The 27965-nt window shown below is 39.2% G+C and overlaps 1 protein-coding gene across 3 annotated transcripts in view; it reads right to left on the bottom strand.

Moving 5' to 3' along the window:
• Positions 1 to 4337: 4337 nt before the first annotated feature.
• LOC110504663 (serine/threonine-protein phosphatase 2B catalytic subunit alpha isoform) overlaps positions 4338 to 27965 on the bottom strand; it is a 69235-nt gene continuing 45607 nt past the window's right edge. For 2 of the 3 annotated variants that reach the window (XM_036969830.1, XM_036969831.1), the window contains exons 13-14: positions 26625 to 26672; positions 4338 to 4523 (exon numbers count right to left, since the gene is read on the bottom strand). In XM_036969830.1, coding sequence (XP_036825725.1) covers positions 4342 to 4523; positions 26625 to 26672 — 230 coding nt within the window. In that variant the 3' untranslated portion in view covers positions 4338 to 4341. The remainder of the gene's footprint in view (positions 4524 to 26624; positions 26673 to 27965) is intronic. The other variant, XM_036969832.1, reaches the window with a different exon arrangement.

Below are 27965 nucleotides of genomic sequence, written 5' to 3'. Positions count from 1 at the left end.
ACAGGGAGTGGTGGAAGAGTTATGGGTGTAATAGATAACAGTAATGGAACAGGGAGTGGTGGAAGAGTTATGGGTGTAATAGATAACAGTAATGGAACAGGGAGTGGTGGAAGAGTTATGGGTGTAATAGGTAACAGTAATGGAACAGGGAGTGGTGGAAGAGTTATGGGTGTAATAGATAACAGTAATGGAACAGGGAGTGGTGGAAGAGTTATGGATGTAATAGGTAACAGTAATGGAACAGGGAGTGGTGGAAGAGTTATGGGTGTAATAGATAACAGTAATGGAACAGGGAGTGGTGGAAGAGTTATGGGTGTAATAGATAACAGTAATGGAACAGGGAGTGGTGGAAGAGTTATGGGTGTAATAGATAACATTAATGGAACAGGGAGTGGTGGAAGAGTTATGGGTGTAATAGATAACAGTAATGGAACAGGGAGTGGTGGAAGAGTTATGGGTGTAATAGGTAACAGTAATGGAACAGGGAGTGGTGGAAGAGTTATGGGTGTAATAGGTAACAGTAATGGAACAGGGAGTGGTGGAAGAGTTATGGGTGTAATAGATAACAGTAATGGAACAGGGAGTGGTGGAAGAGTTATGGGTGTAATAGATAACAGTAATGGAACAGGGAGTGGTGGAAGAGTTATGGGTGTAATAGATAACAGTAATGGAACAGGGAGTGGTGGAAGAGTTATGGGTGTAAGCGTAGGTGGACGTTTTTATAACCAGACTTCTACAGCTGCTACATTTCTGATGAATCATACAGTATGTGTTCTAGTGATAACCTTTTGGGGAGGTGATGTAACAAGTTTCAGTCAACCCACCACTCTCAAGTCCACTCAAATCTTATTACAGTATTATTACACAGCACAGCACAGTACAGCACTACAAGTCACGGTCCCTATCCAGGTGTGGAATCCTGGACTAGGTAGCCTAAATATATTACAGAAAATTACAGGAAAATTGTCAATTCATGATTTTCTTTTTTTAAATGTATCCTCTGGATGCCACATCATGCCTGGAAACATTTGTGGAAGAGCCAGGAAGAGTGTTTTCAATATAGCTAGAGTCTGCTTGATCCAGCTGCAGTTATTGTGTGTGATCTACTGAGGGGGCGTTCTCCACCAGAGGGCAATTAGAGAACATACACTGAAAACATTATGAACACCTTCTCTTTCCATGACATGGACTGACCAGGTGAATCCAGGTGAAAGCTTTGATCCCTTATTGATGTCACTTGTTAAATCCACTTTAATCAGTGTAGATGAAGGGGAGGAGGCATGTTAAAGAAGGATTTTTAAGCCTTGAGACAATTGAGACGTGGATTGTGTGTGTGTGTCATTCAGAGGGTGAATGGGTATGACAAAAGATTGAAGTGTCTTTCCATGGGAATGGAAGTAGGTGCCAGGCGCACCGGTTTGTGTCAAGAATTGCAACGTGGCTGAGTTTTTCAGGCTCAACAGTTTCCTGTGTGTATTAAGAATGGTCCACCACCCAAATGACATTCAACAACCTTGACACAACTGGGAAGCACTGGAGTCAACGGGCCAACGGGGGGTGCAATTCAATGTTAAGAAGATATTCCTAATGTCTGGTATACTCAGTGTATAGTGGTGTGTGTGTGTGCGTGTGTGCGTGTGTGTGTGTGTGTGTGTGTGTGTGTGTGTGTGTGCGTGTGTGTGTGTGTGTGTGTGTGTGTGTGTGTGTGCGTGTGTGTGTGTGTGTGTGTGTGTGCACTTCTGTATGTATCTGTGAACAACGGAGGAAATAAACAGAAGTATGCCAAAGGTTCATGCATATTTTATTCAAGAGTAAAAAAAGTGGTTTGTCCCATGGGGCATGCTTACAGTGTGTGTGATGAGACAGAGAGCCATGGCACAAACTATATGGCACAAGGTCTCAAGTAAGTTCACCTCGCAAAATAAAGCACAATGAGACCAAACAAAGATCAGAAAAATGCGAGAGCAACCAGCAGAGAGCTTAAGAATAATGTTAATTATAAATATAATAATAATAATATTAAATAACAAGAATATAATTTAAGAATTATGATCAGAGAGTCAACTTTCCCTTTAAAATTTGAAAGACAACTTCTGTAACTGTGTCTGCTTTTACAGATGAGTTTACCATGCAATCATGCTTTGGCTGCCTGAATGGAAGTCTGTCTCTTTATAGTATGGTCATTCATTCACGCTATTGCAAGTTTAAAAGCAACTCCTGTACATCAACAGAGAAGAGAGGAGAGATAGAGTCACAATGCATTTCACCTCATAGAAGCTTCCAGTCTGTACAGCATCAAAATAAAACAATACATTAACTCATAATACAATCATGGAAAACATTTAAAAAAGAATAACAAAATCACCCCCCAAAAATTATAAAAATCATAAATGTTTTGCAAAATAAATATTATCCCTATTTGAAGGAAGAAAAAGGGAACTTACCATACTGAAACACGGCACAAATCGAATTTCACATTATTATTATCAAATAACTTAACTGCATGCATTGATGCGTTTATAAATGCTTTACAAATAAATAACCTTCTGCTGACTTCTGTTAGTCACTGCTCACACTCAGCCAAAAACACTTAATTTCATTTTCAAGGTAGAACACAACAGCATATACACTATAGGAATTTCCTCCAGTGCAGCCAGCTCAGGTTATAGGCTACTGGACAGCACATTAAGAGGACACCGTAGAAATGGAACGCATGGAATGGACTTCACTCATTGCTGATTCTGATTGCATGCCTGCAAAACAGCCAATCTATCATAGTTATTTCTACATTTCAATCTCTGATACCGGTGTCCATTCTATGCTTTCTATTTCTATGATTGACTTGGCAGCAATAGAACATTAAAACGTGTAGCTAGTCCCAACAAGTGGAATAAGTAAAAGTGATAAAAAGTTTCCCTTAAAAGTGAAATATGATCAGTTTTAGCAATAGAACATAAGAGTGGAATAGACAAACGTTGCCACTAAAACTGATCTAAGGTCAGTTTTATTTATCTGACTGACTTTAGAGGCAGCGTCTGTCTGGGGTGTAGTGAGTGTACTGTGAACTCTGTGTGAATTAATGGTGGGTCACACACTTTAGTCCTGACTAACTGACCAGTGGAGCATATTGGCTTATAAAATAAGATTGAGAGAGAATACTCAGGTATTAAGACTGCATTTTTAACCTTCTGACAACATAGTCTTTTCCTTGAAGTGAATAAATAATATGTTTCATTTGAATGTCCTGTTATTATCATATAGTACTGGTAGCAAAACATGTTCGATAGCACAACCTTGTATGTTGCATATGAAAATGCCATTCAAATTTCCCCCCCACAGACACACATACACTCACACAATCGCAAATGCAGACACAAGCACACACAAATAAACTCCCATGGACGTCACGACAACCATCCAGTCCATCTCTCGATCTATCTATCTATCTATCTTATAAAATAAAGTGAATGAAGTAAACCACCAACCGGGCTGACCACAAAATTCCTGTTTTAAAATGAGAAGAGGAAACGGAAAATCCCGGACAGGAAGTCCCTCTCCCGCATGCCACCTCAGCCCTCGTTGACCTCTCAGCCCATGCCTCCCCTCCCCTCCCCAACCCCCCCCCCCACTCTCCCTCTGCCCCCAACACAACAGAAAGGTAACATCTGTCACCCAGTCACCCCTACTACACAATGAGAACAGACCAGTAGCTCTTTGTTTTGCATTGGAGTGTTCCAGAACGTTCAGTAGAGTGTTCCAGAACGTTCAGTAGAGTGTTCCAGAACGTTCAGTAGTGTTCCAGAACGTTCAGTAGAGTGTTCCAGAACGTTCAGTAGTGTTCCAGAACCTCCAGTAGTGTTCCAGAACGTTCAGTAGAGTGTTCCAGAACATCCAGTAGAGTGTTCCGTAGTGTGTTGTGGTCAGGTCAGGGGCCTTCAGTAGTGTGTGTGTGACCAGGTCAGATCAGGTAATGATGGAACCTGCAGTACAGTTTGTCCAGTAGGACGCCTCAACCATCCATGGCAAAGTCTTGCCACACTGGTGGAGAGGTGGTCTGGGCAGCAACAGGACGGGGTAGGGGGGAGGAGGAGGATGGTGTGTGTGCCATCACTGTATAAGGGTATATGCTGACTTGTGTAGCCTGTATGTTTTGTGTTTATGTGTATGTATAAGTATGTGTGTGTACTTTATGTTTAAATCAAGTGTATTTGTGAGTATGTGTAAGTCAAAGGTGTGTATGTTGGTGTATGTACTTCATATCTATGTGTGTGTTTCAGAGTGTGTATGAAATAGTGTGTGTGTGTGTGTGTGTGTGTGTGTGTGTGTGTGTGTGTGTGTGCATCATCCCTGTATATTGCTGTTGTTGTCGGTGCCGTTGGGCTCCCCCATGTTCATGCGGCCCATGGAGACACCAACAATGTTGACGGCGTCACGGCGGGGGGGCATGCGCTCGTTGATCCGGTCCAGACCCTTGGCCTCCGCAAAGCTATTGATCTTATGTTGAGGAGAGAAGCCTCGGATTGCTGGGGAAACAGATCTCAACACAATTACACACAGATGTAATACACACACACAATGTAGTTACAATGCAGTTGCTACACACTAAGGAGTTAGGGCTCTTTGTATTTACAACTGGTTAACCAGTTGCATCTCTAGGGGCGCTATTTCATTTTTGGATAAAAAACGTTCCCGTTTTAAGCGCGATATTTTGTCACGAAAAGATGCTCGACTATGCATATTCTTGACAGTTTTGGAAAGAAAACACTCTGAAGTTTCAGAATCTGCAAAGATTTTGTCTGTAAGTGCCCCAGAACTCATTCTACAGGCGAAACCAAGATGATACGTCAAACAGGAAATGAGCAGAATTTCTGAAGCTCTGTTTTCTAATGTCTCCTTATATGGCTGTGAATGCGACAGGAATAAGCTTAGACCTTCTGCCGTTTCCCCAAGATGTCGGCAGCATTGTGACGTATTTGTAGGCATATCATTGGAAGATTGGCCATAAGAGACTACATTTTCCAGGGGTCCGCCCGGTGTCCTTTGTCTAAATTTGTGCGTAATCTTCAGGTGCGGGCATTTTCTCCTGGGATTCAGGAGAGAAAGCACACTTCCACGAACGATATATCATCGAAGAGATATGTGAAAAACACCTTGAGGATTGATTCTAAACAACGTTTGCCATGTTTTCAGTCGATATTATGGAGTTAATTTGGAAAAAAGTTCGCGTTTTGAGGACTGAATTTTCGGGTTTTTTTGGTAGCCAAATGTGATGTACAAAACGGAGCTATTTCTAATACACAAAGAATCTTTTTGGAAGAACTGAGCATCTGCTATCTAACTGAGAGTCTCCTCATTGAAAACATCAGAAGTTCTTCAAAGGTAAAATATTTTATTTGAAGGCTTTTATGTTTTTGTTGAAATGTTGCGTGCTGGATGCTAACGCTAATGCTAACGCTAAATGCTACGCTAGCTAGCTACTTTTACACAAATTATTGTTTTCCTATGGTTGAGAAGCATATTTTGAAAATCTGAGATGACAGTGTTGTTTACAAAAGGCTAAGCTTGAGAGATGGCATATTTATTTCATTTCATTTGCGATTTTCATGAATAGTTAACGTTGCGTTATGGTAATGAGCTTGAGTCTGTATTCACGATCCCGGATCCGGGATGGGGAGATCAGAAAGGTTGGAACCCCGTTAATCCTGCCAAGGCAGCAGCTACTCTTCCTGGGGTTTATTAAGGAACCCCGTAAATCCTGCCAAGGCAGCAGCTACTCTTCCTGGGGTTTATTAAGGATCCCCATTAGTTCCTGCCAAGGCAGCAGCTACTCTTCTTGGGGTTTATTAAGGATCCCCATTAGTTCCTGCCAAGGCAGCAGCTACTCTTCTTGGGGTTTATTAAGGAACCCCATTAGTTCTGCCAAGGCAGCAGCTACTCTTCCTGGTGTCCACACATAGTAAAGCACTTACATTACATTTACAACAAAAGATAAAACAGTACATAATATAACATTATTACACCACTACATATCTACAATACAAAACATATAATACCACCATATAACAATATTACAATGCATGTGTATGCATGTGTTGTACCTTTGTGTGTGTCTCTTCACAGTCCCTGTTGTTACCTGCTTTTTAAAATCCGATTCTACTGCTTGCATCATTTACCTTATGTGGAATAGAGTTCCATGTAGTCATGGCTCTATGTAGTACTGTGTACCTCCCATAGTCTGTTCTGGACTTGGGGACTGTGTAGAGACCTCTAGTGACATGTCTTGTGGGGTATACATGGGTTTCCTAGCTGTGTGCCAGTAGTTTAGACAGACAGCTTGGTGCATTCAACATGTCAATACCTCTCATAAATAAAAGTAGTGATGAAGTCAATCTCTCTTCCAGCCATGAGCCATGAGAGATTGACATGCCTGTCATTAATGTTAGCTCTCCGTGTACTTTGAAGGGCCAGCTGTGCTGCCCTGTTCTGAGCCAACTGCAAAGTCCCTGTTTGTGGCACCTGACCACACGACTGAACAGTAGTCAAGGTGCGACAAAACTAGGGCCTGTAGGACCTGCCTTGTTGATAGTGCTGTTAAGAAGGTAGAAACTAGGGCCTGTAGGACCTGCCTTGTTGATAGTGCTGTTAAGAAGGTAGAAACTAGGGCCTGTAGGACCTGCCTTGTTGATAGTGCTGTTAAGAAGGTAGAAACTAGGGCCTGTAGGACCTGCCTTGTTGATAGTGTTGTTAAGAAGGTAGAAACTAGGGCCTGTAGGACCTGCCTTGTTGATAGTGTTGTTAAGAAGGTAGAAACTAGGGCCTGTAGGACCTGCCTTGTTGATAGTGTTGTTAAGAAGGTAGAAACTAGGGCCTGTAGGACCTGCCTTGTTGATAGTGCTGTTAAGAAGGTAGAAACTAGGGCCTGTAGGACCTGCCTTGTTGATAGTGCTGTTAAGAAGGTAGAAACTAGGGCCTGTAGGACCTGCCTTGTTGATAGTGTTGTTAAGAAGGTAGAAACTAGGGCCTGTAGGACCTGCCTTGTTGATAGTGCTGTTAAGAAGGTAGAAACTAGGGCCTGTAGGACCTGCCTTGTTGATAGTGTTGTTAAGAAGGTAGAAACTAGGGCCTGTAGGACCTGCCTTGTTGATAGTGCTGTTAAGAAGGTAAAAACTAGGGCCTGTAGGACCTGTCTTGTTGATAGTGCTGTTAAGAAGGCAGAGCAGCACTTTATTATGGACAGACATTCATCTTAGCTACTGTTGTATCAATATGTTTTGACCATGACAGTTTACAATCCAGGGTTACTCCAAGCAGTTTAGTCACCGCACCTTGCTCAATTTCCACATGATTTATTACGAGTATTAGTTGAAGTTTAGGGTTTAGTGAATGATTTGTCCCAAATACAATGCTTTTAGTTTTGGAAATATTTAGGACTAACTGATTCCTTGCCACCCATTCTGAAACTAATTGCAGCACTTTGTTAAGTGTTGCAGTCATTTCAGTTGCTGTAGTAGCTGATGTGTATAGTGTTGAGTATTCCGCATACATAAACACACAGGCTTTACTCAAAGCCAGTGGCATGTCGTCAGTAAATATCGAAAAAAATAAGGGGCCTGAACAGCTACACTGGGGAACTCCTGATTCTACCTGGATCATGTTTATCATTAAAGAACACCCACTGTGTTCTGTTAGGGCCAGTATCCTGGAATCGCCTCTTCACTGTTGACATTGAGACTGTTTTTTTGCGGGTACTATTTAATGAAGCTGCCAGTTGAGGACTTGTGAGGCGTCTGGTTCTCAAACTAGACACTCTAATGTACTTGTCCTCTTAGTCAGTTGTGCACCGGGGCCTCCCATTCTTTCTTTCTGGTTAGAGACTGTTTGCAATGTTCTGCGAAGGGAGTAGTGCACAGCGTTGTACCAGATCTTCAGTTTCTTGGCAATTTCTCACATGGAATAGCCTTCATTTTTCAGAACAAGAATAGAATGATGAGTTTCAGAAGAAAGTTCTTTGTTTCTGGCCATTTTGAGCCTGTAATCGAACCCACAAATGCTGACGCTCCAGATACTCAACTAGTCTAAAGACGGACAGTTTTATTGCTTCTTTAATCAGCACAACCATTTTCAGCTGTGCTAACATAGTTGCAAAAGGGTTTTCTATTGATCAATTAGCCTTTTAAAATGATACACTTGGATTAGCTAACACAACGTGCCATTGGAACACAGGAGTGATGGTTGCTGATAATGGACCTCTGTACGCCTATGTAGATATTCAATAAAAAATCAGCTGTTTCCAGCCACAACAGTCATTTACAACATTAACAATGTCTACACTGTATTTCTGATCAATTTGAAGTTATTTTAATGAACAAAAAATGTGCTTTTCTTTCAAAAACAAGGGCATTTCTAAGTGACCCCAAACATTTTAAACAGTAGTGTATATATATGCATACACATACATATATACATATACACACTTTCTTTAGTATATACCATCCTTTATTATTCCCCACAAACCCTACCACCCCTCCCCCAATTGGAGTAACTAATAAACAATAACACTTAGGCTTCTACTTCCAGCTTATACATACTATACACATTTTAAAGACACAATCTATTTTACAATAGTTATATTTAGTTTGTTTTTAGTCCTGGCCTTGCTCTATTTCTGATGTCCACCCAGTTTGATTTATATTTACCATATATTTGTAACTGTGCTATTTCACAAAAGTTCTGAACCTATATACATTTTACAGACTCCGTATGTTTTACATTTGTCATCATGTTGTTATTAGTCCCACCCTTCAGCTCCATTCAACCCCTCCCATCTGTCTCTTAACACCATCCATATTGGATTTCTATTTGTCATACATTTTTCAAATGTGCTGTGACCAAAAACGAGCTACACATGGACAGTACCAAAATAAATGATCTAATGACTCTGCCTCCTTGCAGCAAAATCTTCAGAGCTGAGAAGATTGTATCCCCCATATATATATCATTCTGTTGCAAGAATTTTGTATAATAATTTAAATAGAAATGTTTTGTTTTGAATATGGTGGTGTTTTGCATGTCAATTCATAAACCATGTGCCATGGAATGGTACATTGAAAATCTCTTCCCAACTATCTTGCAATTTATATGGCACAGCTGTCAATTTTTTTTTATCCTTAAATGAAACTAGTATATATTTTTATTTACCACAATTTTCTTTACCCAGTTTTTTTGGTCTTCAATGCAGGGCCGACAGACAAGTTCCTGACTTTTCCTTACTGAATAAAGGGAAAAAGGCCATTCTTGAACATGGGGTGAGACATTCTTACTAATTTACTGGAGAACCATTTCAGATTTATGTATAACTTTAGTATGACTGAAGCCTTTAGTGAGAGGTCTAATGCTTTAATATTTAATCATTTCTGCCCTCTGAATTCATATTCTTTATAAAACTAGGCCCATTTAATTTTAACTGGCTTGCCATTCCAAATAAAATGCAATATGTTTTGCTCATATAATTAAAAAAAACTAGTTGCTAGGTGTAGGCAAGGCCATTAGCAAATAGTTAAACTGGGATGACTACAGAGTTAATCAGGGGGATTTTTCCACAAATACACAGGTATTTTCCTTTCCATGGTAGCAAGATCTTATGCATTTTTGCTAACTTTCTATAAAAATGTATTGTAGTGAGATCATGTCTTTCTTTCGGGATTTGTATACAGAGTGTGTCCACATCTCCGTCAGACCATTTCATTGGTAAACTACACAGTAATGTAAAAGTTGAATTTTTTGGTGATACATAATATACAGTTATCATAATTTGGTTATATACCACTTGGATCCTGTTTCAGTAATAATGAAATCAAACCTTCTTGTTGAGTGTTTAATAATATACCATTTATATAGGAGTGGTTAAAACATGCTAATAACGGTCCTCTGAGTAGATCAACAAATGTTTGGAATACCTCCACTGGTACGCCATCCAGCCCTGAAGATTTCCTGGACTTAAAGGCTTTAATTGCATCAAGAAGTTCCTCCTCTGTAATTTGGCCTTACACTTTCTGTACAGCTGCTAATTTTACATTATTAATAGGGGGGAAAATCCATACAATCCATACAGTTAGTGGAGATGTTGGAGACTGAAATGAAAATATGTGCTTGAAGTACTTTACTTTACTAGCGTATCATTGTTGATAGACAACAATAATACCTCTTCCACAATGACTTTACGGAACTCAAAAGTACAATTCTTCTCTTTCATAATTTGGTCCGATATACAGTTGAAGTCGGAAGTTTACATACACTTAGGTTGGAGTCATTAAAACTTGTTTTTCAACCACTCCACACATTTCTTGTTAACAAACTATAGTTTTGGCAAGTCGGTTAGGACATCTACTTTGTGCATGACACAAGTAATTTCTCCAACAATTATTTACAGACAGATTATTTCACTTATAATTCACTGTATCATAATTCCAGTGGGTCAGAAGTTTACATACACTAAGTTGACTGTGCCTTTAAACAACTTGAAAAATTCCAGAAAAGTATGTAATGGCTATAGAAGCTTCTGATAGGCTAATTGACATCATTTGAGTCAATTGAAGGTGTACCTGTGGATGTATTTCAAGGCCTACCTTCAAACTCAGTGCCTATTTGCTTGACATCATGCGAAAATCTAAATAAATCAGTCAAGATCTCAGAAAATAAATTGGAGACCTCCACAGGTTTGGTTCATCCTTGGGAGCAATTTCCAAAAGCCTGAAGGTACCACGTTCATCTGTACAAACAATAGTACGCAAGTATAAACACCATGGGACCATGCAGCCGTCATACCGCTCAGGAAGGAGAAGCGGGATTTGTCTCCTAGAGATTAACGTACTTTGGTTTGAAAAGTGCAAAACAATCCCAGAACAACAGCAAAGGACACTGTGAATATGCTGGAGGAAACAGGTACAAAAGAAATGTCCTCTGATCTGATAAAACAAAAATAGAACTGTTTGGCCATAATGACCATCGTTATGTTTGGAAGAAAAGGGGGAGGCTTGCAAGCCGAAGAACACCATCCCAACCTTGAAGCAGCATCATGTTGTGGGGGTGCTTTGCTGCAGGAGGGACTGGTGCACTTCACAAAATAGATGGCATCATGAGGAGGAAATGTATGTGGATATATTGTAGCAACATCTCAGACATCAGTCAAGAAGTTAAAGCTTGGTCACAAATGGGTCTTCCAAATGGACAATGACCCCAAGCATACTTCCAAAGATGTGGCAAAATGGCTTAAGGACAACAAAGTCGAGGTTTGGAGTGGCCATCACAAAGCCCTGACCTCATTCCTATAGAAAATTTGTGGGCAGAAATGAAAAAGCATGTGCGAGGCCTACAAACCTGACCCAGTTACACCAGTTCTGTCAGGAGGAATGGTCCAAAATTCACCCAACTTATTGTGGGAAGCTTGTGGAAGGCTACCCGAAACGTTTGACCCAAGTTAAACAATTTAAAGGCAATGCTACCAAATACTAACTGAGTGTATGTAAACGTCTGACCCACTGGGAATGTGATGAAAGAAATAAAAGCTGAAATAAATAATTCTCTCTACTATTATTCTGACAATAAAATAAAATTAAGTGGTGATCCTAACTGACCTAAGACAGGGAATTTCTACTATGATTAAATGTCAGGAATTGTGAAAAACGGATTTTAAATGTATTTGGCTAAGGTGTATGTAAACTTCCGACTTCAACTGTACTTGGATGTGTAGTATCAGCTTTTGTTGCTGACATGTCATACCTAAGTTTGCTTATCTTGCCAATGAAAAAGTAATTAAAGTAGTTGGAAATATCAGTGGGTTTTGTGATGAATGAGCCATCTGATTCAATGAATGATGGAGCCGAGTTAGCCTTTTTTCCCAGAATGTCATTTAAGGTGCTCCAAAGCGTTTTACTATCATTCTTTATATCATTGATTTTTGTTTCATAGTGTAGTTTATTTTTATTTTTATTTAGTTTAGTAACATGATTTCTTAATTTGTAGTATGTTTTCCAATCAGTTGGGCTGCCCGACTTAATTGCCATACCTTTTGCCTCATCCCTCTCAACCATACAATTTTTCAATTCTTCATCAATCCAAGGGGATTTAACAGTTTTTACAGTCATTTTCTTAATGGGTGTGTGCTTATTAGTAACTGGAATAAGTAGTTTCATAAATGTGTCAAGTGCAGCATCTGGTTGCTCCTCATTACACACCACAGACCAGCAAATATTATTTACATCATCAACATATGGATCACTACAAAACTTGTGGTATGACCTCTTATACACCATATTAGGCCCAGACTTTGGAACTTTGGTTTTCCTAGATATGCCTATTATATTGTGATCACTACATCCTATGGATCTGGATACTGCTTTAGAGCAGATTTCTGCAGCTTTAGTAAAGATGTGATCAACAGATGTTGATGATTTAATTCATGTGCTGTTTGTAACTACCATGGTACGTTGACTGATAACCTGAACCAGTTTGCAGGCACTGGTTACACTATGGATGTTTTACTTGGGTGGGCAGCTTGATGATAGCCAGTCAATATTTAAATCACCCAGAAAATATACTTCTCTGTTGATATCACATACATTATCAAGCATTTCACACATATTATCCAGATACTGACTGTCAACACTTGGTGGTCTATAGCAGCTTCCCACAATAATTGGCTTAATTTAGGTGAGGCAGATTGACCTGTAGCCATATTACTTCAACAGTATTTAATATGAGATCCTCTCTAAGCTTTACAGGAATGTGGTTCTGAATATAGAGCGCAACACCGCCCTCTTTGGCATTTCTGTCTTTTCGGTTGATGTTATAATCATGTATTGCTTCCACTGTATCATCAAAGGTATTATCTAAGTGAGTTTCAGAGATTGTCAGAATATGAATGTCATCTGTTACTAGCAAATCATTGACTTCATGGACCTTGTTTCTTAGGCTATATATGTTAATATGGGCTATTTTTAGATGGTGGTTCTATGTGGAACCATAATGACTCTAATAACCGTTTGAGCCCTTCAATGGTTCTTTGCATTTCTGAAAATTGGTTCTTTCCTCTTTTAGTGACAATTAAAATGTAGGGGTGTCGGCTCATTCAAATATATTGGAGCTTGGTTTGCTCACGGCTCCTTTTCAACTGTGAGTGAGCGTGTCATTCCAGTCTATCAGTTGTGTTATGCCCTTACATGTTAAATATGACTATGGCCAGTGATGGTTACATATGACTCATGTTCTTTATAGAGCCTCAGGAAAGTGTTCTTTATAACACTATAAAGGTTCCATTTAGAACCGTATGAGCATGTTTCCTTATAGAACCTTTCAAAAAGGGTTCTATACAGCACGAAAAAGGGATCTACTATCGTTAGGAACCAAAGAAACCCCTATTTGGCACTATATAAAATATATATGGAACATATACAATATGTGTGCACCAGGCTTGGGGTCAACTTCATTTCAATTCCAGTCAATTCAGGAAGTATACTGAAATTCCAATTCTCTTCTATGCTTTAAAATTAGGAAAATTTGGAATTGGAATTTGGTTTAATTCTGAATTGATTGGAATTTAAATGGAATTGTCCACAACCCTGCTTGCTACATACACACACGATAAGCAGTTCCTACACACGATAACCAGTTACTAGGCTTGGGCGGTATGCCGTATATACCCTATAGGGCTCCCGAGTTGCGCAGCGGTCTAAGGCACTGCAGCTCAGTGCAAGAGGCATCACTACAGTCCCTGGTTTGATTCCAGGCTGTATCACATCGGGCCGTGATTGAGAGTCCCATAGGGCGGCACCCAATTGGCCCAGCATCGTCCGGGTTTGGCCGGGATAGGCCGTCATTGTAAATACGCATTTGCTCTTAACTGACTTCCCTAGTTAAATACAATATATATGGGGTATTTGGAAATAGTTAGGGGTTTGGTTTTCAATACTGTTTAAACTATTTCTTTGAGGTTTTTCAATACATTTTAATATTTGTAGCTACTTTTTAAGTAAATACCTGCAGGCAACTTGTACAATAGGTTAAGAGAAAAAATGCAAAAAGCTTATTTATTTTTTACATCCCTGTTAGAATCTGATTAAACATCATAATCAATACACAGGTAAACCTTGTGCTGGGGACAATAAAAAGCCACTAAAATATGCAGTTTTGTCACACAACACAATGCCACAGATGTCTATATTTTGAAGGAGCACACAATTGGCATGCTGACTGCAGGAATGTCCACCAGAGCAGTTGCCAGAGAATTGAATAAGATAATCCATCCGCCTTTGTCTATCTACCATAAGCCGCGTCCGACGTTGTTTTAGAGAATATGGCAGTACGTCCAACCCGGCCTCACAACCGCAGACCACGTGTAACCACGCCAGCCCAGGACGTCCCTTCCAGCTTCTTCACCTGCAGGATCATCTGAGACCAGCCACCCAGACAGCTGATGAAACTGAGGAGTATTTGTGTCTGTAATAAAACTCATTCTGATTGGCTGGGCCTAGCTCTTAGGGGGGGCTATGCCCTCGCAGGCCCACCCATGGATGCCACCCTGCCCAGTCATGTGTAATTCATAGATTAGGGCCTAATGAATGTATTTCGATTGACTGATTTCCTTCTATGAACTGTAACTCAGTAAAATAGTTGAAATTGTTGCATGTTGCGTTTATGTTTTTGTTCAGTATACATTTTTGTTCAACACATTCAGCAGAAAATAGCTTCATTTTCATCTGATGATAACAGAAGTGCAATGCTATTTGTCTGGCAGCATCACAAGTAAGTATGAGTTTACAATGAAAAAGCAAGGTATTTTGGGCAAAAAACGATGCATTGCCATCATATTTCTAATGTTTATCATAGACAGAATGTAGCTAGCTACATTTCCTAATGTTTTGCTTAAAGTCAATCTTGCATTATACCGGAAAAAATAGTCTACATGGAAAAGTACCAGAGAAAACTAGTCTATATGGAAAACCAACAGAGAAAACTAGTCTACATGGAAAAGTACCAGAGAAAACTAGTCTATATGGAAAACCAACAGAGAAAACTAGTCTACATGGAAAAGTACCAGAGAAAACTAGTCTATATGGAAAACCAACAGAGAAAACTAGTCTACATGGAAAAGTACCAGAGAAAACTAGTCTACATGGAAAACCAACAGAGAAAACTAGTCTACATGGAAAAGTACCAGAGAAAACTAGTCTATATGGAAAACCAACAGAGATAACTAGTCTATATGGAAAAGTACCAGAGAAAACTAGTCTATATGGAAAAGTACCAGAGAAAACTAGTCTATATGGAAAACCAACAGAGAAAACTAGTCTATATGGAAAACCAACAGAGAAAACTAGTCTACATGGAAAAGTACCAGAGAAAACTAGTCTATATGGAAAAGTACCAGAGAAAACTAGTCTACATGGAAAACCAACAGAGAAAACTAGTCTATGTGGAAAACCAACAGAGAAAACTAGTCTACATGGAAAACCAACAGAGAAAACTAGTCTACATGGAAAAGTACCAGAGAAAACGAGTCTATATGGAAAACCAACAGAGATAACTAGTCTATATGGAAAAGTACCAGAGAAAACTAGTCTATATGGAAAAGTACCAGAGAAAACTAGTCTATATGGAAAACCAACAGAGAAAACTAGTCTATATGGAAAACCAACAGAGAAAGCTAGTCTACATGGAAAAGTACCAGAGAAAACTAGTCTATATGGAAAAGTACCAGAGAAAACTAGTCTACATGGAAAACCAACAGAGAAAACTAGTCTACATGGAAAAGTACCAGAGAAAACTAGTCTATATGGAAAACCAACAGAGATAACTAGTCTATATGGAAAAGTACCAGAGAAAACTAGTCTACATGGAAAAGTACCAGAGAAAACTAGTCTATATGGAAAACCAACAGAGATAACTAGTCTATATGGAAAAGTACCAGAGAAAACTAGTCTATATGGAAAAGTACCAGAGAAAACTAGTCTATATGGAAAACCAACAGAGAAAACTAGTCTACATGGAAAAGTACCAGAGAAAACTAGTCTATATGGAAAACCAACAGAGATAACTAGTCTATATGGAAAAGTACCAGAGAAAACTAGTCTACATGGAAAAGTACCAGAGAAAACTAGTCTATATGGAAAACCAACAGAGATAACTAGTCTATATGGAAAACTACCAGAGAAAACTAGTCTATATGGAAAAGTACCAGAGAAAACTAGTCTATATGGAAAACCAACAGAGAAAACTAGTCTATATGGAAAACCAACAGAGAAAACTAGTCTACATGGAAAAGTACCAGAGAAAACTAGTCTATATGGAAAAGTACCAGAGAAAACTAGTCTACATGGAAAACCAACAGAGAAAACTAGTCTATGTGGAAAACCAACAGAGAAAACTAGTCTACATGGAAAAGTACCAGAGAAAACTAGTCTATATGGAAAAGTACCAGAGAAAACTAGTCTACATGGAAAACCAACAGAGAAAACTAGTCTATGTGGAAAACCAACAGAGAAAACTAGTCTATATGGAAAACCAACAGAGAAAACTAGTCTATATGGAAAACCAACAGAGAAAACTAGTCTATGTGGAAAACCAACAGAGAAAACTAGTCTATATGGAAAACCAACAGAGAAAACTAGTCTATATGGAAAACCAACAGAGAAAACTAGTCTACATGGAAAAGTACCAGAGAAAACTAGTCTATATGGAAAACCAACAGAGAAAACTAGTCTATATGGAAAAGTAACAGAGAAAACTAGTCTATATGGAAAACCAACAGAGAAAACTAGTCTATATGGAAAAGTACCAGAGAAAACTAGTCTATATGGAAAAGTACCAGAGGAAACTAGTCTACATGGAAAAGTACCAGAGAAAACTAGTCTATATGGAAAACCAACAGAGAAAACTAGTCTATATGGAAAAGTAACAGAGAAAACTAGTCTATATGGAAAACCAACAGAGAAAACTAGTCTATATGGAAAAGTACCAGAGAAAACTAGTCTATATGGAAAAGTACCAGAGGAAACTAGTCTACATGGAAAAGTACCAGAGAAAACTAGTCTATATGGAAAACCAACAGAGAAAACTAATCTACATGGAAAAGTACCAGAGAAAACTAGTCTATATGGAAAACCAACAGAGAAAACTAGTCTACATGGAAAAGTACCAGAGAAAACTAGTCTACATGGAAAAGTACCAGAGAAAACTAGTCTATATGGAAAACCAACAGAGAAAACTAGTCTACATGGAAAAGTACCAGAGAAAACTAGTCTATATGGAAAACCAACAGAGAAAACTAGTCTATATGGAAAAGTACCAGAGAAAACTAGTCTATATGGAAAAGTACCAGAGAAAACTAGTCTATATGGAAAAGTACCAGAGAAAACTAGTCTACATGGAAAACCAACAGAGAAAACTAGTCTATATGGAAAAGTACCAGAGAAAACTAGTCTATATGGAAAAGTACCAGAGAAAACTAGTCTATATGGAAAAGTACCAGAGAAAACTAGTCTATATGGAAAACCAACAGAGAAAACTAGTCTATATGGAAAAGTACCAGAGAAAACTAGTCTATATGGAAAAGTACCAGAGAAAACTAGTCTATATGGAAAACCAACAGAGAAAACTAGTCTACATGGAAAAGTACCAGAGAAAACTAGTCTATATGGAAAAGTACCAGAGAAAACTAGTCTACGTGGAAAAGTACCAGAGAAAACTAGTCTACATGGAAAAGTACCAGAGAAAACTAGTCTATATGGAAAACCAACAGAGAAAACTAGTCTATATGGAAAAGTACCAGAGAAAACTAGTCTATATGGAAAACCAACAGAGAAAACTAGTCTATATGGAAAAGTACCAGAGAAAACTAGTCTATATGGAAAAGTACCAGAGAAAACTAGTCTACATGGAAAAGTACCAGAGAAAACTAGTCTATATGGAAAACCAACAGAGAAAACTAATCTACATGGAAAAGTACCAGAGAAAACTAGTCTATATGGAAAACCAACAGAGAAAACTAGTCTACATGGAAAAGTACCAGAGAAAACTAGTCTATATGGAAAACCAACAGAGAAAACTAGTCTATATGGAAAAGTACCAGAGAAAACTAGTCTATATGGAAAACCAACAGAGAAAACTAGTCTATATGGAAAAGTACCAGAGAAAACTAGTCTATATGGAAAACCAACAGAGAAAACTAGTCTATATGGAAAAGTACCAGAGAAAACTAGTCTATATGGAAAAGTACCAGAGAAAACTAGTCTATATGGAAAAGTACCAGAGAAAACTAGTCTAAATGGAAAACCAACAGAGAAAACTAGTCTATATGGAAAAGTACCAGAGAAAACTAGTCTATATGGAAAACCAACAGAGAAAACTAGTCTACATGGAAAAGTACCAGAGAAAACTAGTCTATATGGAAAAGTACCAGAGAAAACTAGTCTACGTGGAAAAGTACCAGAGAAAACTAGTCTACATGGAAAAGTACCAGAGAAAACTAGTCTACATGGAAAAGTACCAGAGAAAACTAGTCTATATGGAAAACCAACAGAGAAAACTAGTCTATATGGAAAAGTACCAGAGAAAACTAGTCTACATGGAAAAGTACCAGAGAAAACTAGTCTATATGGAAAACCAACAGAGAAAACTAGTCTATATGGAAAAGTACCAGAGAAAACTAGTCTACATGGAAAAGTACCAGAGAAAACGAGTCTACATGGAAAAGTACCAGAGATAACTAGTCTATATGGAAAAGTACCAGAGGAAACTAGTCTACATGGAAAAGTACCAGAGAAAACTAGTCTATATGGAAAACCAACAGAGAAAACTAATCTACATGGAAAAGTACCAGAGAAAACTAGTCTATATGGAAAACCAACAGAGAAAACTAGTCTACATGGAAAAGTACCAGAGAAAACTAGTCTACATGGAAAAGTACCAGAGAAAACTAGTCTATATGGAAAACCAACAGAGAAAACTAGTCTACATGGAAAAGTACCAGAGAAAACTAGTCTATATGGAAAACCAACAGAGAAAACTAGTCTATATGGAAAAGTACCAGAGAAAACTAGTCTATATGGAAAAGTACCAGAGAAAACTAGTCTATATGGAAAAGTACCAGAGGAAACTAGTCTACATGGAAAAGTACCAGAGAAAACTAGTCTATATGGAAAACCAACAGAGAAAACTAGTCTATATGGAAAAGTACCAGAGAAAACTAGTCTATATGGAAAAGTACCAGAGAAAACTAGTCTATATGGAAAAGTACCAGAGAAAACTAGTCTATATGGAAAACCAACAGAGAAAACTAGTCTATATGGAAAAGTACCAGAGAAAACTAGTCTATATGGAAAAGTACCAGAGAAAACTAGTCTATATGGAAAACCAACAGAGAAAACTAGTCTACATGGAAAAGTACCAGAGAAAACTAGTCTATATGGAAAAGTACCAGAGAAAACTAGTCTACGTGGAAAAGTACCAGAGAAAACTAGTCTACATGGAAAAGTACCAGAGAAAACTAGTCTATATGGAAAACCAACAGAGAAAACTAGTCTATATGGAAAAGTACCAGAGAAAACTAGTCTATATGGAAAACCAACAGAGAAAACTAGTCTATATGGAAAAGTACCAGAGAAAACTAGTCTATATGGAAAAGTACCAGAGAAAACTAGTCTACATGGAAAAGTACCAGAGAAAACTAGTCTATATGGAAAACCAACAGAGAAAACTAATCTACATGGAAAAGTACCAGAGAAAACTAGTCTATATGGAAAACCAACAGAGAAAACTAGTCTACATGGAAAAGTACCAGAGAAAACTAGTCTATATGGAAAACCAACAGAGAAAACTAGTCTATATGGAAAAGTACCAGAGAAAACTAGTCTATATGGAAAACCAACAGAGAAAACTAGTCTATATGGAAAAGTACCAGAGAAAACTAGTCTATATGGAAAACCAACAGAGAAAACTAGTCTATATGGAAAAGTACCAGAGAAAACTAGTCTATATGGAAAAGTACCAGAGAAAACTAGTCTATATGGAAAAGTACCAGAGAAAACTAGTCTAAATGGAAAACCAACAGAGAAAACTAGTCTATATGGAAAAGTACCAGAGAAAACTAGTCTATATGGAAAACCAACAGAGAAAACTAGTCTACATGGAAAAGTACCAGAGAAAACTAGTCTATATGGAAAAGTACCAGAGAAAACTAGTCTACGTGGAAAAGTACCAGAGAAAACTAGTCTACATGGAAAAGTACCAGAGAAAACTAGTCTACATGGAAAAGTACCAGAGAAAACTAGTCTATATGGAAAACCAACAGAGAAAACTAGTCTATATGGAAAAGTACCAGAGAAAACTAGTCTACATGGAAAAGTACCAGAGAAAACTAGTCTATATGGAAAACCAACAGAGAAAACTAGTCTATATGGAAAAGTACCAGAGAAAACTAGTCTACATGGAAAAGTACCAGAGAAAACGAGTCTACATGGAAAAGTACCAGAGATAACTAGTCTAAATGGAAAAGTACCAGAGAAAACTAGTCTACATGGAAAAGTACCAGAGAAAACTAGTCTACATGGAAAAGTACCAGAGAAAACTAGTCTATATGGAAAACCAACAGAGAAAACTAGTCTATATGGAAAAGTACCAGAGAAAACTAGTCTATATGGAAAAGTACCAGAGAAAACTAGTCTACATGGAAAAGTACCAGAGAAAACTAGTCTATATGGAAAAGTACAAGAGAAAACTAGTCTACATGGAAAACCAACAGAGAAAACTATTCTATATGGAAAAGTACCAGAGAAAAGTAGTCTATATGGAAAACCAACAGAGAAAACTAGTCTACATGGAAAAGTACCAGAGAAAACTAGTCTACATGGAAAACCAACAGAGAAAACTAGTCTATATGGAAAACCAACAGAGAAAACTAGTCTACATGGAAAAGTACCAGAGAAAACTAGTCTACATGGAAAAGTACCAGATAAAACTAGTCTATATGGAAAACCAACAGAGAAAACTAGTCTATATGGAAAACCAACAGAGAAAACTAGTCTACATGGAAAACCAACAGAGAAAACTAGTCTATATGGAAAACCAACAGAGAAAACTAGTCTACATGGAAAAGTACCAGAGAAAACTAGTCTATATGGAAAAGTACCAGAGAAAACTAGTCTATATGGAAAACCAACAGATAAAACTAGTCTATATGGAAAAGTACCAGAGAAAACTAGTCTATATGGAAAACCAACAGAGAAAACTAGTCTATATGGAAAACCAACAGAGAAAACTAGTCTATATGGAAAAGTACCAGAGAAAACTAGTCTACATGGAAAACCAACAGAGAAAACTAGTCTATATGGAAAACCAACAGAGAAAACTAGTCTATATGGAAAACCAACATAGAAAACTAGTCTATATGGAAAACCAACAGAGAAAACTAGTCTACATGGAAAAGTACCAGAGAAAACTAGTCTACATGGAAAAGTACCAGAGAAAACTAGTCTATATGGAAAACCAACAGAGAAAACTAGTCTATATGGAAAACCAACAGAGAAAACTAGTCTACATGGAAAACCAACAGAGAAAACTAGTCTATATGGAAAAGTACCAGAGAAAACTAGTCTACATGGAAAACCAACAGAGAAAACTAGTCTATATGGAAAACCAACAGAGAAAACTAGTCTATATGGAAAACCAACAGAGAAAACTAGTCTACATGGAAAAGTACCAGAGAAAACTAGTCTATATGGAAAAGTACCAGAGAAAAGTAGTCTATATGGAAAACCAACAGAGAAAACTAGTCTACATGGAAAAGTACCAGAGAAAACTAGTCTATATGGAAAACCAACAGAGAAAACTAGTCTATATGGAAAACCAACAGAGAAAACTAGTTTATATGGAAAACCAACAGTGAAAACTAGTCTACATGGAAAAGTACCAGAGAAAACTAGTCTATATGGAAAAGTACCAGAGAAAACTAGTCTATATGGAAAACCAACAGAGAAAACTAGTCTACATGGAAAAGTACCAGAGAAAACTAGTCTATATGGTAAAGTACCAGAGAAAACTAGTCTATATGGAAAACCAACAGAGATAACTAGTCTACATGGAAAAGTACCAGAGAAAACTAGTCTATATGGTAAAGTACCAGAGAAAACTAGTCTATATGGAAAACCAACAGAGATAACTAGTCTACATGGAAAAGTACCAGAGAAAACTAGTCTACATGGAAAAGTACCAGAGATAACTAGTCTACATGGAAAAGTACCAGAGAAAACTAGTCTACATGGAAAAGTACCAGAGATAACTAGTCTACATGGAAAAGTACCAGAGAAAACTAGTCTACATGGAAAAGTACCAGAGAAAACTAGTCTACATGGAAAACCAACAGAGAAAACTAGTCTACATGGAAAAGTACCAGAGAAAACTAGTCTATATGGAAAAGTACCAGAGAAAACTAGTCTATATGGAAAACCAACAGAGAAAACTAGTCTATATGGAAAAGTACCAGAGAAAACTAGTCTATATGGAAAACCAACAGAGATAACTAGTCTACATGGAAAAGTACCAGAGAAAACTAGTCTACATGGAAAACCAACAGAGAAAGAAAAGTAGCCACACATTAGTCAGAGCTCTGTCATCCGAGTGGAGAAGTGCAAATGAAGCACAAAATGTGTCTGATGCCGAGCAGAAATGACAATAAGAAGCACTTTAGATCTGCGTCTTCAAGACGCAGCAAGATATTTCTTATGCGTTTAATATTTTTGTCTGTGTGAAAATCGCAGCATTCTGCATTAATGCGTCCATTAACTTGCTAGTTATCTCAGTAAGTGGCTGAATTAATAAGGAGACGGGGCATCATATTGTGTTAGCTTTCTGCCGTGTTTGAGAAATCTGTACAACTGCCTGCTATCTTGATTTTATGGCGTTTTTTCTCCTCTCCGTTCTTGGCCCGTCTGCTATTGCCCCATCTTCTTGCCCCATCTTCTTCGAGCAGAGCAGGCAGGACTGTTGCCCTAGCGACTCCAGACTCCACACAGACACAGCATGTACCGCGAGTGAAAAATCTATGTTAACCTCTTTCAGTTTATATGACTTCTAATGTGTTGAAGGATCTCTTGAAGTTTATGCTTGTGTATGTGTTTGTGGGTGTGCAACCACACACCCTCTGGGAAGACAGCAAAATGTGTTTGCTTGACCCCATTCTGGAAACCGTTGATTTTCAGAGAAACTGAACTGATTTCCTGTTGTTTTGAGATCTCACTTGAAGAGTAGAATAACTAGCTGTTGTTTTGAGATCTCAATAGAAGAGTAGAATAACTAGCTGTTGTTTTGAGATCTCACTAGAAGAGTAGAATAACTAGCTGTTGTTTTGAGATCTCACTAGAAGAGTAGAATAACTAGCTGTTGTTTTGAGATCTCACAAGAAGAGTAGAATAACTAGCTGTTGCTACAGAACGAGACAACCAATTTACAGTTAGTCTGCACCTTCTATCATAGTTTAGTCTCATTCACCACACATGAACACATACCAAGATGTTTTGTATGTGCTTGTGTAAAATAGTTTGACTATATAAGGCTTCTGTACTCATTGTGTCATCGAGCTCTCAGCCTTACACTTCAGAGTGCATGACTGACCAGCTTCAATATTGCTATTCTTATTAATAAAGATTGATTGTTTGAAGAAATAACAAAGCCTCTCTCAATTGGTTAGAATTTTCACAACAGTTCACATGCTGCTTCTAACCTCAGACAAGCATGCGTCAAAACTTTGTTCATTTGCACAGTGTCTCTCATTCACATTCACTTGTAAATGTCCAAACTCACCAAAAATGTCATTCAGTAGCTCCAAGCTATATACACTGCAGACCCCTTTCCTTTTTCCACATGTTATGTTACAGCCTAATTCTAAAATGGATTCCATTGTTTTTTCCCCTCATCAATCTACACATAATACCCCATAATGACAAATCAACATCAGGTTTTTAGAAATGTTTAGAAATGTTTGCATGTGTATTAACAAGCTTGGCACACCTGTATCTGGGGAGTTTCTCCCATTCTTCTCTGAAGATCCTCTCAAGTTCTGTCAGTTTGGATGGGGAGCTTTGCTGCACAGCTATTTTCAGATCTCTCCAGAGATGTCCTGTTGGATGGTGAACCTTTGCCCCAGTCTGAGTCCTAAGCTTTGGAGCTGGTTATCATCAAGGATCTCTCTGTACCTTGCTCTGTTCGTCTTTCCCTCGATCCTGATTAGTCTCCCAGTCCCTGCCGCTGAAAAACATCTCCACAGTATGATTCTGCCACCACCATGCTTCACCGTAGGGATGGTGCCAGGTTTCCTCTATATGTGACGCTTGGCATTCAGGCCAAAGAGTCCAATCTTGGTTTCATCAGACCAGAGAATCTTGTTTCTCATGACCTGAGAGTCCTTTAGGTACCTTTTGGAAACTCCATGTGGGCTGTCATGTGCCTTTTTCTAAGGAGTGACTTCCGTCTGGCCACTCTACCGTAAATGCCTGATTGGTGGAGGGCTGCAGAGATGGTTGTCCTTCTGGAAGGTTCTCCCATCTCCACAGAGGAACTGTGGAGCTCTGTCAGAGTCACCAAGGCACTTCTCCCCTGATTGCTCAGTTTGGCCGTACAGCCAGCTCTAGGAAAAGTCTTGGTGGTTCTAAACTTCTTCCATTTAAGAACGATGGGGGCCTTCTGAGGCGCGCAGCGACACAGTGTTGCGGCGTCACTACAGCCTGTGGTTTGATCCCAGGCTGTGTCATTACTGGCCGTGACCCGGAGTCCCATAGGGCAGCGCACAATTGGCCTAGCGTCATCTGGGTTAGGTGAAGGTTTGGCCAGGGGGGCTTTGCTTGGCTCATCGCGCTCTAGTGACACCTTGTGGCGGGCCTGGCACCTGCAGGCTGACTACGGTCATCAGTTGAACAGTATTTCCTCTGACACATTGGTGCAGCTGGCTTCCGGGTTAAGCGAGCAGATGTTAAGAAGTGCGGCTTGGCGGGTCATGTTTCGGAGGACGCATGACTCGACCTTCGCCTCTCCTGAGTTCGTTGAGGGAGTTGCAGCGATGAGACAAGATCACGAAATTGGAGAGAAAAAGGCGGTAAAAATTACAACAAAAATAAATAAATAAAATGTTAATTTAAATTACGATGGAGATTTTTTGGTACCCTTGCCTCGACACAATCCTGTCTCGGAGCTCTACGGACAATTCCTTCGACCTCATGGCTTGGTTTTTTCTCTGACATGCACTGTCAACTGTGGGACCTTACATAGACAGTTGTGTGCCTTTCCAAATCATGTCAAAACAATTGAATTTACCAAAGGTGGACTCAAATCAAGTTGTAGAAACATCTCAAGGATGATCAATGGAAACAGGATGCACCTGAGCTCAATTTCGAGTCTCCTAGCAAAGGGTCTGAATACTTATGTAAATCAGGTATTTGCAAACATTTCGATAAAACTGTTTTTGCTTTGTCATTATGGGGTATTGTGTGTACATTGATGAGGATCCATTTTTTCAATCAATTTTAGAATAAGGCTGTAACGTAACAAAATATGGAAAAAGTCAAGGGGTCTGAATACTTTCCGAATGCACTGTATGTATAAATCGATGAGCTGGATAGCCTGTCTTTGCAATTTATTCATTTACTTTTGTTTGCGCTCGTTCGCATATTTAGCTACTAGCCTCCATGGAAATTCGCTATTTACTTGTGCTAATTTTGTTAGCATTCTGTAATAGACACCCAATGGGCTTTTTTTGGCACCCCCTTGTGTACTAAGCCGGTAATACCGTATATCCCGGGACGAGAAAAGGATGGTATGAACATATGAACATCTGGATACCACCCAACTCTACTAGTTATTACACAAAAGCCTTATAAATACACACAACAGCTAGGCCAGTACAAACAGAAAGTGCTGAACACTTACAGTCATAATGTGCACACTTACAATCCACTATCCTTCCAGACTTATAAGATTCAACAGTATCCTCCTAGCGACTGACAGTCTACATAAAGACTGTAGTGTTCATGTGTTAACAATGTTTGTCATCACGGAACATCATGTTTCCAACGCAAAACTCCACAGGCTTCACACAGCACATGTTGCTGTGCCGAAACAAAATAGCAGAGGTTGTGTAGGGATGATGTCATTGTGTAGGGACGATGTTAGAGTTATTGTAGGGTCAGACTCCTCCCCCAACTGGTTTGTGTGTGTGTGTGTGTTTTTCCGGAGCGGGTCTTGAGGAATGTGAGTTTGAGGGTGTATGTGTGTGAGGAGCGTGTAGAGTTGAGTGTGTGTGTGTGTGTGTGTGTGTGTGTGTGTGTGTGTGTGTGTGTGTGTGTGTGTGTGTGTGTGTGTGTGTGAGAGAGAGAGAAGTGTGTAGAGGGGAGTGTGTGTGAGGAGAAGGAATAAGAGCAGTCAGGCTTCACCAGAAGCAGTGCTGTTAGAAGAGCTCAATGCATTGTGGATAAGTGTATGGCGTAGATGGGTCGCCATGCCTTATCCCCCTCTTTCTCTACCTTTTTCATTCTCTCACACACTCACTCGCTTAATCTCATTGTTGATGCATGAGTGGAATTTACCTTCTGCGTCCTCAACAGGATCAATGGCTTCAATGGCCTCAATGGTAGCTGAGTATGGAGAGAAAGAGAAAGAGGGAGTGAGAGCGAGAGAAAAATAGAGAGTGAAGGAGAAAGAGAGGGAGAGAGAAAGAGGGAGGAGGGTGAGGGTTATTCATGCAAAACCCTTATAATAGCGGCACTGCAGCCCTCAGTACAGAGGGCGTTTGGTGTTAGCATGCTCGGTAGCTAGCGTTAGCTCACACACATACACACATACACCAGGCTATTACTCCTCAGCAGTAGTGAGGTGAGGGTGACACTGACTGACTGACATGGTGAGTAACAGATGACGTACATGAGAGAGAGAGAGAGGGAGGGAGGGAGGGAGAGAGAGAGAGAGAGAGAGAGAGAGAGACAGAACAGCATGTACTGAGAGGATGAACATGGGACATAGAGAGAGAGAGAGAGGGTGACAGAGGATGAACATGGGACATAGAGAGAGAGAGAGGGTGACAGAGGATGAACATGGGACACATGGGACATAGAGAGAGAGAGAGAGAGGGTAACAGAGGATGAACATGGGATAGAGAGCGAGTGACATAGGATGAACATGGGATATATATATAGAGAGAGAGGGTGACAGAGGATGAACATGGGACAGAGAGAGAGAGGGTGACAGAGGATGAACATGGGACATAGAGAGAGAGAGAGAGGGTGACAGAGGATGAACATGGGATATATATATAGAGAGAGAGGGTGACATAGGATGAACATGGGATATATATATAGAGAGAGAGGGTGACAGAGGATGAACATGGGACATAGAGAGAGAGAGAGAGAGAGGTTGACAGAGGATGAACATGGGACATAGAGAGAGAGAGAGAGAGAGAGAGAGAGAGAGAGAGAGAGAGAGAGAGAGAGAGAGAGAGAGAGAGAGAGAGAGAAAGAAAGAGGGTGACAGAGGAAAGGAAATGAAGGAAAGAGAGGGGTGGACAGACAGACAGACAGACAGACAGACAGACAGACAGACAGACAGACAGACAGACAGACAGACAGACAGACAGATAGATAGATAGATAGATAGATAGATAGATAGATAGATAGATAGATAGATAGATAGATAGATAGATAGATAGATAGATACATGTAGTGGTGTGTGTATGCAAATGTGTGTGAGAAAGTGGGAATGTGTGTGTGTACGTATGTGCATGCGTCATGAGAGTGTATGTAAATATGTGTGTATATGTGTGTGGGCGTGTTTGCCAGTATGTTTGTGTGTATGTGTGTATATGTGTGTGGGCGTTTTTGCCAATGTCTGTGTGTGTGTGTGTGTGCGTGTGTGTATATGTGTGTGAGCGTGTT

Source organism: Oncorhynchus mykiss, chromosome 31, assembly GCF_013265735.2.
Source record: "Oncorhynchus mykiss isolate Arlee chromosome 31, USDA_OmykA_1.1, whole genome shotgun sequence".
Classification (NCBI taxonomy): Eukaryota; Metazoa; Chordata; class Actinopteri; order Salmoniformes; family Salmonidae; genus Oncorhynchus; species Oncorhynchus mykiss.
This window is presented reverse-complemented; position numbering and strand designations above follow the sequence as displayed.